Below are 18508 nucleotides of genomic sequence, written 5' to 3'. Positions count from 1 at the left end.
CTCTTTATTTCACTAAAAATGACTTCAAAACCATGGACCGATGAAGAGTACTTGGTTCTTGTTCATGCATATATTCATGTGTACGAGACCAACAAGTCGAACGATCCAATGTTTTGGACTCGTTTAATTAATATCTTCAATGTTGAAACTCGAATGACTGCAGCAAACCGTCGTGACAACCTAGATATCATAGAAAAATGGTATGAAATGAAAACTAAAATTCTATTACTCGACCAACTTTATACCAAAATTGACGACGTCCGTTTAAATGTTACTGAGGATGTCATCTTGGAAGCTGCTAAGGAGGAATACAAATCATTAAGTGACGGGTTAGAAATCCAATATGAAGCCCCTTGGAATATTTTGAAATATGTACCATTTATTTAATATCTATTTCTATCTATTAGGTTTGTACTAGGTTATTTAAATGTATTTTGTCTGTATTAGATGTACCTCCTCTGTTTAATGTTATTTATGAAAACTCGTTGGGTTTTTTTTTAACAATACATTAAAAATACATTACAAATAACAATTTCATGAAGCATTACAGATACATTACAAATATGAAATGTTCATAATAATAGAGTCATCTACATGAAACATTGCACTTAAAACATTACATTACAAATAACAATTTCATGAAGCATTACACTTATAACATTACAAATATGAAAATTTCATAATAATAGCGTCGTCTACATGAAATATTGATTACTCTTAACAAGCTTCCAAACGTCCTCATATTCGAAGCCTCTACCTTTACGCTCCGAAATGTAAAAATCTTTAACAATTTCCAAAAACTTTTCCTCGTTTGCATAACGAGTTTACGTAATTTTCGCATAATTACATGCTCGATTGAACCACATGAATCCTCTCTTTACATCCATCCATTTACTGACAATATCAGATTATATTCAGTGTCTTCCTTCCCCCATCTCATGGTTGAACAAAGTTGTTATGCAGGTCCATTCATCACCAACCAGACAATGCGGGGGAGCCAGTGGCGTTACACCCTCCTTAACACTAATTCAACATCGTGTTACAACCAACACCTCGTTTGTTGTCCATGGTCATGGAGAATTGGAACCAGGTAGTGCATTCAAAGAAGTTGCTACATTCGATGACATTTCTGAATATGGGTGTTCGTTTCGTATAGATAGTATGGGTGTTCGTTTTGTATAGATTACATGTGACATCCCCAATTTCACGGCCAGAAAAGACCGATTTGTTTATGCTTTGTTTTTAAAATCAGAGTAATCTTTTAAAGAAAACAGTTGCGGAATTTGTTCCCAAAACAGAATATGATAAAATTTATCAAAGCATTTCTTTAAAGAAATGTATTTTCATTTTATAACAAAATCTTGGGATGTCATGTTCAATACAGACCAAAAGCATAAACATAACAAAATAGACCTTACAACAGTTATTCATAACTACTGGCCTATAATCCAAAATCTCTCGTTAAGTCCACCAACTTATTCTCTTGTGCCATTACCTGTAATGCAAAGAAAACTGAGTGGGTCAGGCTTGGGAGCCTGGTGAGCATATAGGGTTTTCAACCCACAATAATATAATTATTATATTTAATTATCAAACAATCAATCCAATTACCCACCCTCATTATCTTCCTCTATTTCATAAAGATTTACCCTAAGAACCAATTACCCTTCTCCCATTTATTCCTAAGAATTGCCCTAAGGAATTGGCACAAAGTCTAGTGTTGCTATGGTTCTTAGATTACCTCTGGTGAACACGCAGTTCAAAATAATTAATAAACATCTAGTTCAAGAACACCCATTGAACACACTCCATTCAATAATACCTAATGAATACCTAGTTCAAAACACCTAATGAACACTTAGTTCCAATATCCCTGGTGAACTCAATCACCTAAGGAACACAGAGTACGAAAGCTCTTAGTTCAAACCACGTGATAATAATGTATATCTCGATCCTATGAAACCACTAATATTATTAACACATATAAATCATATTTCTAAAACAATCTATCCCATCCTGTCGATCCCCACATACTGACCCTATACAATGATCTTACGAGATCTAGCCTAAGGAAATCGATATGAGCAACAACTGACGAAGCTGCTTCGGAAATTCCCTAGCAGCAAACGAGGATCAATAAAGACATCGAATGAGGGGAATGGAATAAGTTTCACCATGAACCTTCGTTCGTAAAAGAAATAACCACAAGACATTTTAAGTCAGGGGTAGTTATCAATGCCTAGGCCGTGGTCTGAATATCGTGAGGTATATAACCCCCGACGCACCCTATCCGGCAATGGAAACGCTGACAAATGCCTAGGCTGTGGTCTGAACCCCCAGACTCACCCTATCCGGCATTGGAAACGCTGACTAATGCCTAGGCTATGGTCTGAACCCCCAGACTCACCCTATCCGACATTGGAAATGGAAACACCGACTAATGCCTAGGCTGTGGTCTGAATACATGAGGTATTTCACCCCTAGACTCTCCCTATCCAGCATCGAACTTTGCCTAGCAGTGGCCTGAATACATGAGGTATTTCACCTCCAGACGCACCCTATCCAGCAATATAACACCAAACATACCTAGCAGTGGTCTATTACCGACACACTTTATTAGGCAGTCTACAAAGTTCCCTTAATTACCTCGTAGAATTAAGGGAACTTCGTAGACTGCCTAATAAAGTGTGTCGGTAATAGACCACTGCTAGGTATGTCTGGTGTTATATTGCTGGATAGGGTGCGTCTGGAGGTGAAATACCTCATGTATTCAGGCCAATGCTAGGCAAAGTTCGATGCTGGATAGGGAGAGTCTGGGGGTGAAATACCTCATGTATTCAGACCACAGCCTAGGCATTAGTCGGTGTTTCCATTTCCAATGCCGGATAGGGTGAGTCTGGGGGTTCAGACCATAGCCTAGGCATTAGTCAGCGTTTCCAATGCCGGATAGGGTGAGTCTGGGGGTTCAGACCACAGCCTAGGCATTTGTCAGCGTTTCCATTGCCGGATAGGGTGCGTCGGGGGTTATATACCTCACGATATTCAGACCACAGCCTAGGCATTGATAACTACCCCTGACTTAAAATGTCTTGTGGTTATTTCTTTTACGAATGAAGGTTCATGGTGAAACTTATTCCATTCCCCTCATTTGATGTCTTTATTGATCCTCGTTTGCTGCTAGGGAATTTCCGAAGCAGCTTCGTCAGTTGTTGCTCATATCGATTTCCTTAGGCTAGATCTCGTAAGATCATTGTATAGGGTCAGTATGTGGGGATCGACAGGATGGGATAGATTGTTTTAGAAATATGATTTATATGTGTTAATAATATTAGTGGTTTCGTAGGATCGAGATATACATTATTATCACGTGGTTTGAACTAAGAGCTTTCGTACTCTGTGTTCCTTAGGTGATTGAGTTCACCAGGGATATTGGAACTAAGTGTTCATTAGGTGTTTTGAACTAGGTATTCATTAGGTATTATTGAATGGAGTGTGTTCAATGGGTGTTCTTGAACTAGATGTTTATTAATTATTTTGAACTGTGTGTTCACCAGAGGTAATCTAAGGACCATGGCAGCACTAGACTTTGTGCCAATTCCTTAGGGCAATTCTTAGGAATAAATGGGAGAAGGGTAATTGGTTCTTAGGGTAAATCTTTATGAAATAGAGGAAGATAATGGGGGTGGGTAATTGGATTGATTGTTTGATAATTAAATATAATAATTATAGTGGGTTGAAAACCCTATATGCTCACCAGGCTCCCAAACCTGACCCACTCAGTTTTCTTTGCATTACAGGTAATGGCACAAGAGAATAAGTTGGTGGACTTAATGAGAGATTTTGGATTATAGGCCAGTAGTTATGAATAACTGTTGTAAGGTCTATTTTGTTCTGTTTATGCTTTTGGTCTGTATTGAACATGACATCCCGAGATTTTGTTATAAAATGAAAATACATTTCTTTAAAGAAATGCTTTGATAAATTTTATCATATTCTGTTTTGGGAACAAATTCCACAACTATTTTCTTTAAAAGATTACTCTGATTTTAAAAACAAAGCATAAACAAATCGGTCTTTTCTGGCCGTGAAATTGGGGATGTCACAGTTAAAGTGGGTTAGATCTGATCCCACATCGGCTTGGAAGGAGAACTAAACACTTCTTATAAGGGGTGTGGATACCTTCCTTGTGACAACGCGTTTTAAAGTCGTGAGGGCAGCAGATCCCATAAGAACTCTGCAGTTAAGCGTGCTCGGGCGGGAGTAGTACCAGGATGGGTGACCCCCTGGGAAGTCCTCATGCCGAGTGGCCCAAAGCGGACAATATTATGATACGTGCCACAGGGGGATGTTACATTACACGTCTATTTATAATAATCATAAAAAGGAGAGTTAACATGGACTTGACAAGTGTAGTGGAATCTCTGTGTACTACAGTGACTTATCATGTCAAAAAGTCATTTATGTGTTGTCATTTCAAAGTTTGACTACGATTTGCAGGTACTACAGTGACTTGTCATTTATGTGTAGTCATTTCAAAGTTTGACTATGAATTCGAACTCTAACTACGAAATTGTTGAATTTAGACTATGATTTACAAATTACTAGGATGGACAAATATGACATATAGCACCGTTTTCTTATTAAAAATACTATATATAATCTCGACTTTATTATGAATTCGTCCCCAAAGTTCGAAATTTGCTCATGCAATGAAGTAGATTGTTACTACTGTGATCCAGTCGACCCCTTTTTTACCCCTCTTCGGCAGGCCCATATATGTCGGATGAAAATTTTTAAGAATTGAAAAAGGCTGAAGAACAACAAAAACAGGATAAAGAGGCATCCCGACTTCTCAGTCAGCGTCGTAAAGTTATTGCATCGGAATGCTAACAAACTTAAGAATGGATAGACCTCAATAAAAAGAAAAGCAAAGAGCATGAAGAATGGATAAAAAAGACTAAGAAGACAATCAAAATGACTGAAAAATGGCTTACTGACAAGGATGCAGAGATGATACATCTTAGGGTGCAAAATGATCGTTTGGAATATAAAATGAGAGTTAGGGATGACTATATAACAATCGAGAAATAGAAGTGCCCATTACAGTTCCCTGAGTTTAATAATTAGTTAAAAAATATTATCATGACTTGGCTTTGCTATTTATTTTAGATTAACATGTTTGTTTACCGTTAATTTTCCAAGTATAAAAGCATAAAAAAAGCATGTTACAATATAAAACCTTCATTCGTTGTTATAATGTTCAAACTAAATTAAAATATAAAAGCATAGCAACATCTTATAAAATTTAATAAAAACATTACAATACATAATAAATTAACAGCTATTCAATTTAAGGTTGTTTTATATCAAAATCGGCGTGATAGGATTGTGAGCAACTCGTAGAAGCCCCAATATTAAATGTCGTTTCCATAGTAGGAATTTTCGTGTGACGTGCTCCACTACCGGACGCCCTTCCATAACAATTGTTTCTCGTGTGTCCTGCTTGACCGCATGTAGAACACTCTTTTCTAATTGGACCCTCGCCTTGGGATATAATGTGGTATGTTTTTCTTGGCCTGCCTGGCTAGCGTTTATCCGTTATAGGTGGCTTAACAATCATCAAATCATCGGGGGTCTCCCATTAGGATGGCTTTGGCAAAGGGCTTACTGATTCCTCATATGTTTTCCTCAATGTTTCCGTATGGTACGCATTTAATGATTACATCAAGTAGTCTTGGTAATTATTGACTGTTAGTGCTCTTATGACATGACCACAAGGTATGTCGTTAAGTTTGCAATGCCTACATGTACATGCCTTTTGTTGGAAATCAACAATCACGTTTTGTGCCTCCTTTTTGACCTCACATTTGTTACGTGAGATCATGTGAACATCCTAATTACTAAAAGAATTTTTATTTTTTTTACAATATCATCGACCCAAGCGGTGAGTGTTGTTGTTGCTTCCGCTTAAAAAATAGACAAAATTACACAGTTAACGTCAATAACATTTAATAAAAACATTAATATTAAAACTTAGTACCTGCAAAGTTACGTCTTTGAAACCACCATTGTTGCATTGTTGCACGAAAAAAGTCGATCAACATCAGTATCGGCACCTTACGTACGTGTCTAGATAATGCATTTATAGACTTCGCACTGTTGGACGATATAAGGTACTATTTGTTCCCTCTAAAATGTGCCCTAGACCAAGTGTCAAGATTTATACTTTTTAAGTATTGTCATACTGATTCTTTTGTCTTTTTCATAAGGTCCATGGCAGCATCAAAACCATCAAATGTATACGCTCTACAAGCCTCCCAAAAAATTCCTTTAACTGTCTTACTCTTCCCGTATCTAGCTACTATGCTGAAATACAAATGGACACCACATATTTCGTGATGAGCGTGAGGAAAAATGTTGGCAACAGATGTCGCTATAGATGGAGACATATCAGATATAATTGTAAGTTCCTCCATATTGCCTATGCAATCACGTAGTTTTAAAAAAAAACCATGTCCAAGAATTTGTACACTCATTTTTGCATATACCATATGCAACCAGTAATATTTGGTTTTGTCCGTCCTTAGTAACTGCAAGTAACATGGTACCTTTGAACTCGCCCTTTAAGTGGGCTTCATCTACTATAAGGGTCGGCTTACAAAAATTTACAAAAGCACGTACCTACAATACATTGTATATCTATTCAAATATACCAAAATAAAAAAATAATAAGATATAATAATACTAACCGATCAACCAAGTGCGACGTACAAGAACTCAAACCAATCATCACCATCTGTTTGAATATGTGTCACGGTACCCAGATTATGTTTGACCAAATTGTGGAAATAAGCCGAAAGTTTGATAAGAGAATCATCTTTCGTACCCCTTAACAATAACAGTGCATATTTCTTCGCACGCCAAGCCTGATGGTATGAGATATTGATTTTCAATTAAGCATTCATATCATTAATAATATCTTGTCCCCGATATACTCTACTATAATCTTCAGCCAAAACATCAGCAAGATTTTCACCCAAAACATATTTGTTTGCTTGTCGATGATTAGGTTGTAAAGTTGTTGAAGAACATGTGTGTACGTCAACAAATTTTTTCACTTGGAAAAGTCCACTAGAATTTTTAATTCCATTTGCTCTTAGTAACCAAGAACAATTTTTCCCAACACACACAACCTCATACCTTGATTTAGTCGATCTACATGTCCTCGTCTGAAAACCTCGAAGACATTTTCCCCAATCGTCCGTTTTAGAAGGTCTTTGTTCTTAAATATACTGAGACATCCAATCTTTTGAACATTGATATCTACCATCTGTGTTGGGATATCTTCATTAACATCAACTGGATATGTTGGTACATGGGGCATACCGTAAAAAAGGTTATCAGGAAACTTAGCATTAACTTCATCACCCAACTCATCTCCATCAAAATTGCTTTCTAAGTCGGTTATATCTAAAGCTACATCAGCAACATCAACATAATCCCCGTAACCATGTACATTTTCATCTTTCTGAATCATAACTTTTTTCTTTTTACTTTTATCTACTACACGCCTATTCATAAATTTAACTTCTTGTTCGGGAACATCGACACACCGACCACCCACGTCATTAAGATATGTACCAACATCATCATCACCAACATACTTGTAATTCTCAGGATCCACATAGTGAATAAGTGAATACATCATATTAACATTTTCAGCAACACTATGAAATTGAGGTACACTAGGAGTCATGAGAGTACTTATTGGATTGTTGCTCCCTTTATCACTGTATAAATTACCAACTTGCTCATTTCCACTCTCACCACCCTTTGTAACCGCATCACCTTCATCAGCCACCACAAACACTTTCACAACCCTTCCTCCACTCGATTTGATTACATTAATCAACATTCTAACATCCATGTCTTCAATCATGGCTATATAATGATTCAATTCAGGATGATGGAAACGAAGAATAATTTTATATTTGTCTAACAAACCGGTTTTCCTTCTCATTAAAGATACAAACTCACTATAACTAATATACTCAGAAAATAACAAAGCGAATTCAGAAAATACCTTCCTGTGGACATACGTATTCAAGATTTGTTTCAAAAACCTTCCACCTCCCACCGGTTACAACGCAAACCAAATATTCATTCATTTTTTAGAGAGGTTTTAAACAAATGTTCCAAAGAAATAACAATAAAACTGATAATTTTTTTGACAAAATTTATATATAATAAGTTTTTTTTGTAGTCAAACCTTATCAATTTCGTAGTCAAAATAGAAATAAAAATAAAAATAAAAAATCACAAAATCACAGGTGAAATTGAGAGGAAATCGCAGATGGACATAGTCCATCTGCGATTTTAGCCTGGAAACAACATATATATATATATATATATATATATATATATACACACACACACACACACAGAGCGAAAAAAAACCACCAGCGAACGTACAAGCGGCTAAAACACGTCTTGTACGTTCGCAGATGGGTTTAATAAATCTGCGATTTTGATGGCTAAAAATGCAATTTTGGTTTTTTTTTTTAGCTATTTTCCACAAAGTAATTAGCATTTTTTGCTAAATTTGTAATTTTCTTTGAAATTTATATGGTTAAAAAGTTGTTAATGCGATAGGGCTGTTTTAGGAAATGTTTAAAACTGAAGGGGCTAATTGTGATTTAGCCAAACTGATTCACCGGTCTTTCCCCCCATTGTAACAGGAATACAGGATCCTCTTTAGTTCACTGATCAGCAATTCCATAATCAGAAAACCCAACTCCAATTCCTCACATTTTCAGTGAATGATCATGCCAATTCGATTGATTCATAAAAAATGACAGAGTTTTTGGATTTGGAAACCCAAGACGCCGTGCGAATGCCATGGAACGTAATACCCGGTACAAAACATGAGGCCGCTCAATGCATCATCCCCATTTCCGCCATCTACACGCCGCTGAAACCATTACCCAAAAGCACCCCTCTCCTCCCTTACTCCCCTCTACGTTGCCGGAATTGCCGATCTGTCCTCAACCCATTTTCAATCGTCGATTTCTCCACCAAAATATGGATCTGCTCCTTCTGCCTCCACCGCAATCACTTCCCCCACCACTACCAATCAATAACCGAGGACAATCTCCCAGCCGAACTCTTCCCTCAGTACACCACAATTGAATACGAACTCCAGAATGAAAAACCCTCTCCCCCGATTACCTCTCAGGTGTTTTTATTTGTGGTGGATACTTGTATCATCGAGGAGGAAATTGGGTTCCTGAGATCGGGGCTTGCACGGGCGATTGGGCAGATTCCGGGTAATTCACTTGTGGGTTTGATTACTTTTGGAAGGTATGTTTGTGTTCATGAGTTGGGATTTTTCCAAAAAATCCCTAAGGTTTATGTGTTTAATGGAAGCAAGGAGATCAGTAAAGATCAGGTTTTAGAGCAGATGGGTTTCTTTCAGAAGAAAGCAAGACCAGCTACAGGCGGTGGTCCTGGAACTAGAGATGGACATTTGCAGGATAATGTTTCAAGGTTCTTATTACCAGCTTCAGAGTGCGAGTTTGCTGTCAATTCGGTATATATCTGTTCTTGATGTTCATTTGTCACCAATTTTGATTACTTAACATTTGAAATGAGCTTCGATTGATAAATTTGAAGTTGATATGTATGTTATCAGGTATTGGATGAGCTTCAGAAAGATTCATGGCCAGTTCCTGGAGATCAAAGGGCAGCAAGATGCACTGGAACTGCATTGACTGTGGCTGCTCATCTACTGGGAGCATGTGTTCCTGGTTGTGGTGCTAGAATTATGGCCTTTTTGGGTGGGCCCTCATCCGAAGGGCCTGGATGTGTGAGTTTTCTAGTCTTTAAATGCAAGAAATAGCAACCCACTTCTACTTCCATTGATTTGTTTATTATAGCATCCTACTTTCATTTCTTTCTATTACTTGCCATAATACTCATTAACATTATTTTTGTTAATTTGTTTTAAATGTTGGATTTTAGCATCTTATTTTTATTGTATTCCAATCTTCAGATAGTTTCAAAAAGTTTGTCTGAACCTATTCGATCTCACAAGGATCTAGATAAAGATTCTGCTCCTTTCTATCATAAAGCAGTGAAGTTATATGAAGGACTCTCAAAGCAACTCGTGCATCAAGGCCATGTACTTGATGTCTTTGCTTGTGCTCTTGATCAGGTAAAGATTCATTTTTCTACCAATATAGGCAATGTACTTTATTTGTTATATATCACTATTATGTGTAAAAAATGTATTTTGCTATTTTGTATAAGAAAATGTAAGTATATTGTTTCTAGGTTGGGGTAGCTGAGCTTAAAATTGCAGTTGAAAGAACTGGAGGACTTGTTGTGTTAGCAGAAAGTTTTGGGCATTCGGTTTTTAAAGATTCTTTAGTTCGTGTTTTTCAGTCTACAGATAATGATCTTGGTCTATCCTCAAAGTAAGGCTTTTTCTTTCCATTTAATAATTTTTTTTTTTTTAAAACTAAATGTTGATACAATTCTTACTTTATGTGCTTTCAACATCTATGCAGTGGTATGTTTGAGATAACTTGCTCAAAGGATGTAAAAATTCAGGGTGTTCTTGGTCCATGTGCATCACTTGAAAAGGTGAATATAGTAATTTCATAAACTTCAACAGGAATTACAACTTTTCCCTTCAACTGGTATGCTGATGTGGCAGACGTGTTGCTGACTAGTTTTTGTGTTTGTGTAGAAAGGACCTTTATGTGCTGATACCACAATAGGTCAAGGGGGTACTACTGCTTGGAAGATGTGTGGACTTGAGAAATCGACTTCTTTATGTTTAATATTTGATATTACAAAGAAGGAGATCCCAGATGTTGCTGGTCAAGCAGTCAACAATCAGTTTTATTTCCAATTTTTGACATAGTAAGATTTATTGCTTCATTTTTCTTGTTTGTTTGTTACACTGGAGAAAACATAACAGTGGTTGAACAAGGACTCTTGTCAATGAAAAAGACATGAATGCCCTTCTTGTCTAGTCTTGTTAGGTGTAACAAACACAAACACAAACACAAGCCTAGTGGGTTGGTATTTGGGACTCTGTTGACTTGGTGTAGATAATTTGGTGCAGTTATCAAAATAGCAATGGACAAATGAGGCTTAGAGCTACAACCCTATCTAGAAGATGGGTCACTGGGCAAGGAAGCATACAGGTAAGCTCGTTTTGTTAATTTCCATGATCAGATTTAGAACAAACATTGATTATTATACTGAAAATGGTGAAACTGGTTTTATATTTACAGGATTTGATTGCGGGATTTGACCAAGAAGCAGCTGTGGTAGTAATGGCGCGCCAAGTTTCTTTCAAGATGGAAACCGAGGTAATGATGATCATGAAATAGATGATTACGGTGATCTGGAGCATTATCAATACGTGACTATCGATCATTATGTAGGCGGAATTTGATCCCATAAGGTGGCTTGATAAATCACTGATACATCTCTGTTCTCACTTTGGAGACTATCAAAAAGACAACCCGTCTTCATTCGTTTTATCCCCACGCTTATCGATAATTCCTCAGTTTATATTCAATTTGCGACGCTCTCAATTCGTACAGGTATATTTGAATATTGAATCTATTTTATTGGCTTCGTTTTGGAGGTTGAGATGACTTCGATTGTGTTTTAGGTCTTCAACAACAGCCCGGATGAGACCGCATACTTCAGAATGGTTATGAATCGAGAAGATGTTGCGAATTCTGTTGTGATGATTCAACCTTCGTTAATCACTTACGCTTTCAATTGCGGAGCAGAACCAGCTCTCTTAGACGTCGCATCCATCGCTCCTGACAGAATCCTTCTTTTAGATTCCTATTTTACTGTCGTTGTATTTCATGGATCTACGATTGCTCAATGGCGCAAAGCTGGGTATCAGAACGAGCCTGAACACGAGGTACATGCTGTTTCTTTTCCTTGGATTTCCCCAAATTTGGACCCTATTTTGAGAGCTCAATCAGTCATGGAACATGTTACTGGTTTGCAGGCATTTGCCCAGTTGTTAAGAGCTCCTATTAGTGATGCTGAGGCTATTGTAAAGGAAAGATTTCCAGTACCTCGTTTAGTCATCTGTGATCAACATGGATCCCAGGTTAATTTCACTCTGTAAATACTTGGGCAAATTAATGTCATTTTTTCAAAGGGCATTATTGGAATATGTGCAGGCTCGATTTTTGCTAGCAAAACTAAATCCATCAGCTACATACCATTCAGATGCTCCTTTAGTACCTGGTGGGGATATTCTTTTCACTGATGATGTCAGCTTTGAAGTCTTTTTGGATCATCTTCAACGTTTGGCAGTTCAATAAAAAATTCTTCAGATTTTAGAACACCATACATTACAACTAGATCTCCAGTTTTGTAAGATTATTCATTTAAGTTAACTATATTGTGATATACTTTTATCACAATTTTATCCAATAGAAAAAGGGTCCTTAAGCTTTTCTTTTTCTTTTTTTCCAATTACAGTTTATAACGATTCTCAACTAAATAGTCAAAATATAATTCAGCATCACTTGTACACAGAAGGGTAAAATGGTTATTTTCTCATTTTCAAAGTGTTCAAAAAAAAAAAAAGAAGAAACGGTCCTTACTTCTATAGCACTTCAGACAAACAAACATAATTTATCCATTCTACATTTAATACAAAAATAATGACTTAATAGAAAAAGTTACAGGAGGCGGCTTTCCCATTAAGTCTTTTACTTTTTCTACAATTTTTGTTCTCATTTAATTTTTTCTTCCATTTTCTCAAATATTTGTTTACATCATTTATGTAGACAACATTCGCAATGGGAAAAGAAAAAAAAGAAAAAACATGCCCACAGATTTGCTTCAGTTTCACTACTTTAACTTCAAAATCAGCAAGATTTTGGAAACAACGATCAAACACACATAATTTATTTGTAACATAGTACAAGATTTACATTACATGAGAACCTTCTTTTATTGATTTTCTTGAATAATAAAACAATACGAAAATATATATATGGATTCTTGTATGGCAAATACAGGTGATTTAGTTGCAGCTATGCAAGGATTTTGCTCACCAAGTAACAGTAGATCTGGTGGCATTCTCAGTTGCCATTTTATTCTGTATATTAGTTATAGCACAACATGTAAGTTGTGTTCTAGTTTTTTTTTTATTGCAGTTGTATCTTATATTCATGTTGTCTCTTCTTTTATTTCAGTCATGTCTATTGCCTTCTTAGCCAGATGATTTTTGTAGCAGCTCATGAATTTTGCTATGAATTCTGAAATAACACACAAACTTACATGTTAATGAAAATGTACGAGAGCAGAAAAAAAGCACAAATGCAAGAAATAACATAGTAGTTTCATTTGTTTTAGTTATTTTAGTTTTTTTTATAAATAATAAAGAATGTGGGTAAATAACTAAGGAAGTCAATCAATCGTATACCTTCGATACACATGAATTGATGGATAAGCTTTTTCCTTTCATCATTTGCGTGTCTATGTTTATCAGCTCCCTAAATACAACAATAAAATGGTTATATACTTATTTATCCTATGTTTCCATTTAATTTCAATTAAAAAAAATAAATGAGATTAGAGTTCTTACGCTATATTCCTTATATGTCTTTTCAATCTGCTTATGCATCGACTCCTCAACATTCTTCTTCAGTTCAACTGCTAGAGTCTGCAAAATAGAGAGAGTATTATAAATATTAAATGTTGAAAAATCGTGTATATTTATAGGTTTTATCATTTCTTACTTCAAAGATGAACTCAGGTGGCACACTATGATCTATGAGATTTTGAAGTTTTCGACGAATGTCATATAGCCTGTTAACATAATCGATTCAACATGTTAATCAAACAGTACAATACAGAACAGAACAACTACTCCCGTGTGACAAGCATAACAATGATTTTTTTTTTCTGTATATAAAAATTAAAAAGATGAGAAATATTAAAAATTTGTTGATAATTGTGTTTAATAATGTAGTTGCTTACTGTTTGGGGCTTTGCTTTTCTACTATACTTTTGGCAATATTTGCAATATCATCTTCCCACCCAGTCAAGATTACTTGATCTTCCTCCAAAAGCGAACTGTAGATATATTATCAGAAAACAAAAACAAAAACACATAAGGATCCACACAAATACATACTGTATAAAATATGTATAAGGTGAATGAATGAATGAAACAGAACTTATTTTGTGAGGTAGCTTCAAAGGAGCGAATAGCTTGTCGCAAGTTATTCTTGGAACTAACTGCTATTCTTTCAGCCAATTTATTTGGCAATTCTATTTCTTCGTTTTTTGCTATGAACTCCAGGACTTGAACAATCTGGAAACAAAGAGGAATGAATGTTATATATATAAAATCTATTTTAAAAACATATATATATATATATATATATATATATATATATATATATATATATATATATATATATATATATATATATATATATATATATAAAAAGTTTTGAATGAATGAATGAATGACCTCTTTATTAGAAGGTGGAAGGAGTTGGACCAATTTGCAAATGTTTTTAAGGGGTTGAAGCTTTGAAGCATCTTGACAACAAAAGAAGATTTTATGACATCCTCTATATCGCTCTATAACCCATCTTATATACAGCAATGCATCCGTTGACAGCTTGTCTGCTTCATGCAAAATGATGGCTGCAAATCCAACCACTCAAACTCCTTACACATCATAATATCAACCTACTTTTGGGTAAAAGATAAAGTATGATGCCTGTATTGATTGTGAGAATAAAGTATGTTGCTATATATATTCTGTGATTTACCCAAATAATGAGTTATTTTATACCTCTACAGTTATCATTGCTGCATCGTAGCCCCGTTTTGTTGGTTAAGTTATTTGTCTCTTTGATGAGTTCAACGATGACATGCTTCTCAAATCCTTTTAGTTCAGACAGGTTTATTTCTACATGTTGAGACGATTCCTTCACATTCACCATAATACTGCTTACGTCTTCCCCCTGCAAATACACAAACAAAAGTAGATATGCATGTACGTATATGGTATATGTATATATGTATTATGCATATATGTATGTATATTATTTGTGTAATAACGCGCATGTTTCCTTGGTGATAATAATAAAGAAAAGGAAGCATTAGAGCCAATTAAGTTCGTTTGACCTCATTGGAATTTAAGTAACTGCTAAAAATAGATATATAATAAATTATTTAAAAGAATATTCTAAAATGTTTTAAGATTGTAACTAGACCATATATTCTTTCAGATCCAGAATTTCGTTTTCCCAGGTAATATCGAGCAACTTTCGAAGCCAACAAATTGACTTTTTGAATTCTATAATAAAGTTAATAAATCCCTATATTTCCACTTGTTATAATCGTCATATATAATAATTTCCTTTTGTTTTTTATCTTGAAATAACTAGTAACTTTCCACTTGTTACTTTGTTCGACACACCTAATTTTTATCTATATATTTGAATAACATGGTTGCATTTGAACCCTCTACACTCACCTCTCTTCTAGCAGTCGATATTTAGAAGATGAATAGTTATGGCATATTTCAGAGTTCAGAGTATACCTTCAAGTTAAACGTTTTGCATTCATCTCGTGCCTGCAGAAACCAAGTTATTAGTAAATGGTAAGTACTTATAAACATTCTTACTATTAGTCCATTTTTAGCGACAGAATAAATCCATCGCTAATATTTCTAACTTTTGTGATCTTCTATAACTTTCCCATAATAGACGATTCTATTCACATACTGATTCGGCTATATTGTTTGATTAATATAGAAAATAAGCAATTTAGCGACGGATTCAAGTGGTGTCAGGTAGAATACCTGCACTTTATCGGGTCCATATGCTTCGCGAAGCAAAGCCCATATCATTGTCCTTTTCCCAACACCCGCTTGTCCTTCAAATATAAAGTGGCGACACTCATCTTCATTTATCTACACAATCAAATCAAAATTATTGACACAAATTTGCCATTCTTCTTAATTCATATTCGTCTAACAACGTGATTTTAATTACCGTATGTTGCAACTCAATGGCTTTGTCCTTATTGCAAATAAAATCCTTGAGAGCTACCGGCCGGTATCTATCCGCCCATAAATACTTCTCCTCCTTCAACTCACTCGTATCTTTTGCATTCACAACCATCTTTTTGGCGGCCGGCGGCAGCAACGGTGGCGATGATGGTGGCACCACCATAGCCGCTGGTGTAGGTGGCGATAACGACGGCTCTGATACTCTCTCCCTCAAGGACTCCTCATTCGAATTTTCGGTAGAGTAAACTTTTATCATTGTCGGATCTTTCTCATCTTTTGTCTTAAAAGAAAAACAAGATGCACTCCATTCCGACATCCTAACCGAAAAACTCGTTCTTGAACTCGTTTGACTCTCCCGATCCGGGCTAGTAGCCCGGTACAGGAGCCCTCTGTAATAAGGGCTTGAAGGGTCCAAGCTCTGAAGATCATGTGTTGATCCACCTGAAGCAATATTCTCTACTTCCGGATTTGTACTTGTACCCGGAACTTTTTCCGTGTACAGTAGCCCTTTATAATAAGGGCTAGACAAGTTCCAGTTTTGGATCTCATGCGGTACACCGGTAGCGGTAGCAGTAGCAGTGCTATTCTCTGCTTCGGGACTTGTACTTGTACCGGGGACCTTTTCAGTATTTAGCAGCCCTTTGTAATAAGGGCTGCTATAATACTTTTTGTCTTCTACAGCGGCCAAGACTTGGAGGCTTTCTCGTGTTAAGGTCGAAGTCTTTTTTTGTTTCATGAAATGAGGGACTTTTCCGGGCCAAGCGAACTTGGAGGAACGAGAAGAGGAGTTTTGCGACGCATTTGAGAGGTCGTCAGGTAAAAATTTAGGGGGTTCGGGGGAGACGTGGGGGCTTTTCATGGGAAAAGTTTGATAAAGTATCAAAACTTCGAAAGAGAAGGAAGGGTGGGGAGATTTATAGAGTGGGAAGGGATGATGACGTCGATTGGGTTAATTAGGACGTGTATAACAAAGTGTTGGTTTGATAGGATTTATGTGGGTTATGAAAGCGATGTTGTGATTGAGAAGGAAACAGGCTGGGGATTAAATTTGATCGACCTTCTTCTTTTTGACATTGTGTCAAGGATAAATGTGTCCAAACGGGGTTAAGCCGGCATGGTTTTGAATTTTGATGCCAAAGATGGGCTTCTTTCCAACACCTTAAATTAAGAATTGGAAACCAACTCTGCTAAAAAAAATATAACTCAGATTCAAGCTTTAGTTTCAAGCTTGTATTAGAAAAAGTAATCTAGATTTTCAAGTTCGGCACGACTCGAATCGATTAGCTATTAAAAAATAAAACTATATTAAATTACAATAGAAATGTAATTAAGCTCATGAGTTCGACTCGATTCGGTTCTATAATATATAAATATGAGTAAAATAAATGGTAGAAGTATAAATATATCAATTCTTGGTTACGCTCACGAGTTTCGCAAACCGAGTATTCCAATACTCAAGTTTGGCTTGATAATGTACTCCAGCAGGTCAACTCGACTTGAGCCACGTTGATTTTGAGTATCTCATGAGTTGGTTCGACTCAGTAACGCACCTACTTAGTAACTCCCCTGCGACACACTTATGTTAAATGCTTACCCTTCACATACAAACAATAATTTAACCCTATTAGACCATCCGCTCTACAGAGGCCGAACAACGGAACCACGAGGACCATCACAAACCACGAATCGGTGTTGGTGTCGGTGTACCGATGACGACCACGAAAAGAGAGAAAAGGAGAAGAAGAAGATTGTACGTGTGAGAGAGAGGCACCGGTCGTGGTCCTCCGTTCTCCCCCACCACGACCACGAGCCACCAGGATGGTGTGCACGTCGTGGTTCATGGCCAGCTAGACCACAGAGGTCTTCCTCTGACCTCTTGGGTATACCGGACGACCTTATATCGTTGTTTGATCTAATATATTTTAAATCCTATAAAAACTTTGTATTTAATAAAAGAATAATTTTGATAAAAATTTTACCGACAATAATTCTCTTATAATTAAATTGATGATTTTAGTTGTGCTTTTGTTTAGGTTATATACATAAAAGTCTCTGTAATAAGGGTTTGAAGGGTCCAACCTCCAAGGTGACTGTTCCACCAAGGAGCGGATTAAGAAAACATTGGATAAGAACTGTAGCTGCTCAACCATTTGTAGTCCATACATTGGTTGGTTGTACATTATGAAAAAAATATAATTATACGAAAATGTGTTCATATTTTTAATTAGTTTTGTATGTTTTTATTATTTTCTAAATTGGTTTTATATGTTTTTAATTAGTTTTTATTTATTTTATAATTAAAAAATTAAGGGAATTAGGAGAGATAAGAAAGACTAGTTTTCATATGTGGTGGGATAGAAACATAGAAACATAGAAGAGACAAGAAGAAGAAGAAGAAGAAGAAGATAATAAGATATGATA

At 36.1% G+C, this 18508-nt stretch overlaps 2 protein-coding genes across 2 annotated transcripts; one reads left to right on the top strand and one right to left on the bottom strand.

The window, feature by feature from the left end:
* Nucleotides 1-8577: 8577 nt before the first annotated feature.
* Nucleotides 8578-12499, top strand: LOC111906007 (protein transport protein SEC23). Its single transcript, XM_023901747.3, has 12 exons — nucleotides 8578-9589; nucleotides 9692-9865; nucleotides 10052-10213; nucleotides 10333-10475; nucleotides 10569-10644; nucleotides 10751-10926; nucleotides 11132-11213; nucleotides 11304-11381; nucleotides 11457-11618; nucleotides 11690-11953; nucleotides 12044-12148; nucleotides 12222-12499. Exons 1-12 carry the CDS (start codon nucleotides 8852-8854, stop codon nucleotides 12363-12365), a joined length of 2304 nt encoding a protein of 767 aa, XP_023757515.1. The 5' UTR covers nucleotides 8578-8851; the 3' UTR covers nucleotides 12366-12499.
* A 553-nt stretch (nucleotides 12500-13052) lies between these two features.
* LOC111906008 (replication factor C subunit 3) lies at nucleotides 13053-17097 on the bottom strand. The gene is made up of 11 exons (XM_023901748.3): nucleotides 16071-17097; nucleotides 15878-15988; nucleotides 15617-15649; nucleotides 14864-15035; nucleotides 14534-14712; nucleotides 14235-14371; nucleotides 14035-14130; nucleotides 13794-13863; nucleotides 13640-13717; nucleotides 13478-13547; nucleotides 13053-13310 (listed from the first exon to the last, which is right to left on the bottom strand). The coding sequence occupies exons 1-11, from the start codon at nucleotides 16944-16946 to the stop codon at nucleotides 13222-13224; spliced, it is 1911 nt and encodes a 636-aa protein (XP_023757516.1). The 5' UTR covers nucleotides 16947-17097; the 3' UTR covers nucleotides 13053-13221.
* Nucleotides 17098-18508: the final 1411 nt, after the last annotated feature.

This window comes from Lactuca sativa, chromosome 7 (assembly GCF_002870075.4).
Source record: "Lactuca sativa cultivar Salinas chromosome 7, Lsat_Salinas_v11, whole genome shotgun sequence".
Classification (NCBI taxonomy): domain Eukaryota; kingdom Viridiplantae; phylum Streptophyta; class Magnoliopsida; order Asterales; family Asteraceae; genus Lactuca; species Lactuca sativa.
Note: the sequence above shows the minus strand (reverse complement) of the source record. Positions and strands in the feature narration are given on the sequence as shown.

Coding starts and splice junctions, on each gene's coding strand:
- LOC111906007 (XM_023901747.3), top strand. CDS start 8,852: ATGACAGAGTTTTTGGATTTGGAAACCCAAGACGCCGTGCGAATGCCA. Junction 10,476..10,568: donor GATCTTGGTCTATCCTCAAA/GTAAGGCTTTTT, acceptor ACATCTATGCAG/TGGTATGTTTGAGATAACTT. Junction 10,645..10,750: donor CATGTGCATCACTTGAAAAG/GTGAATATAGTA, acceptor GTGTTTGTGTAG/AAAGGACCTTTATGTGCTGA.
- LOC111906008 (XM_023901748.3), bottom strand. CDS start 16,946: ATGAAAAGCCCCCACGTCTCCCCCGAACCCCCTAAATTTTTACCTGAC. Junction 15,650..15,877: donor ATGGACCCGATAAAGTGCAG/GTATTCTACCTG, acceptor TGGTTTCTGCAG/GCACGAGATGAATGCAAAAC. Junction 15,036..15,616: donor GCAAAACGTTTAACTTGAAG/GTATACTCTGAA, acceptor GTGTATTTGCAG/GGGGAAGACGTAAGCAGTAT.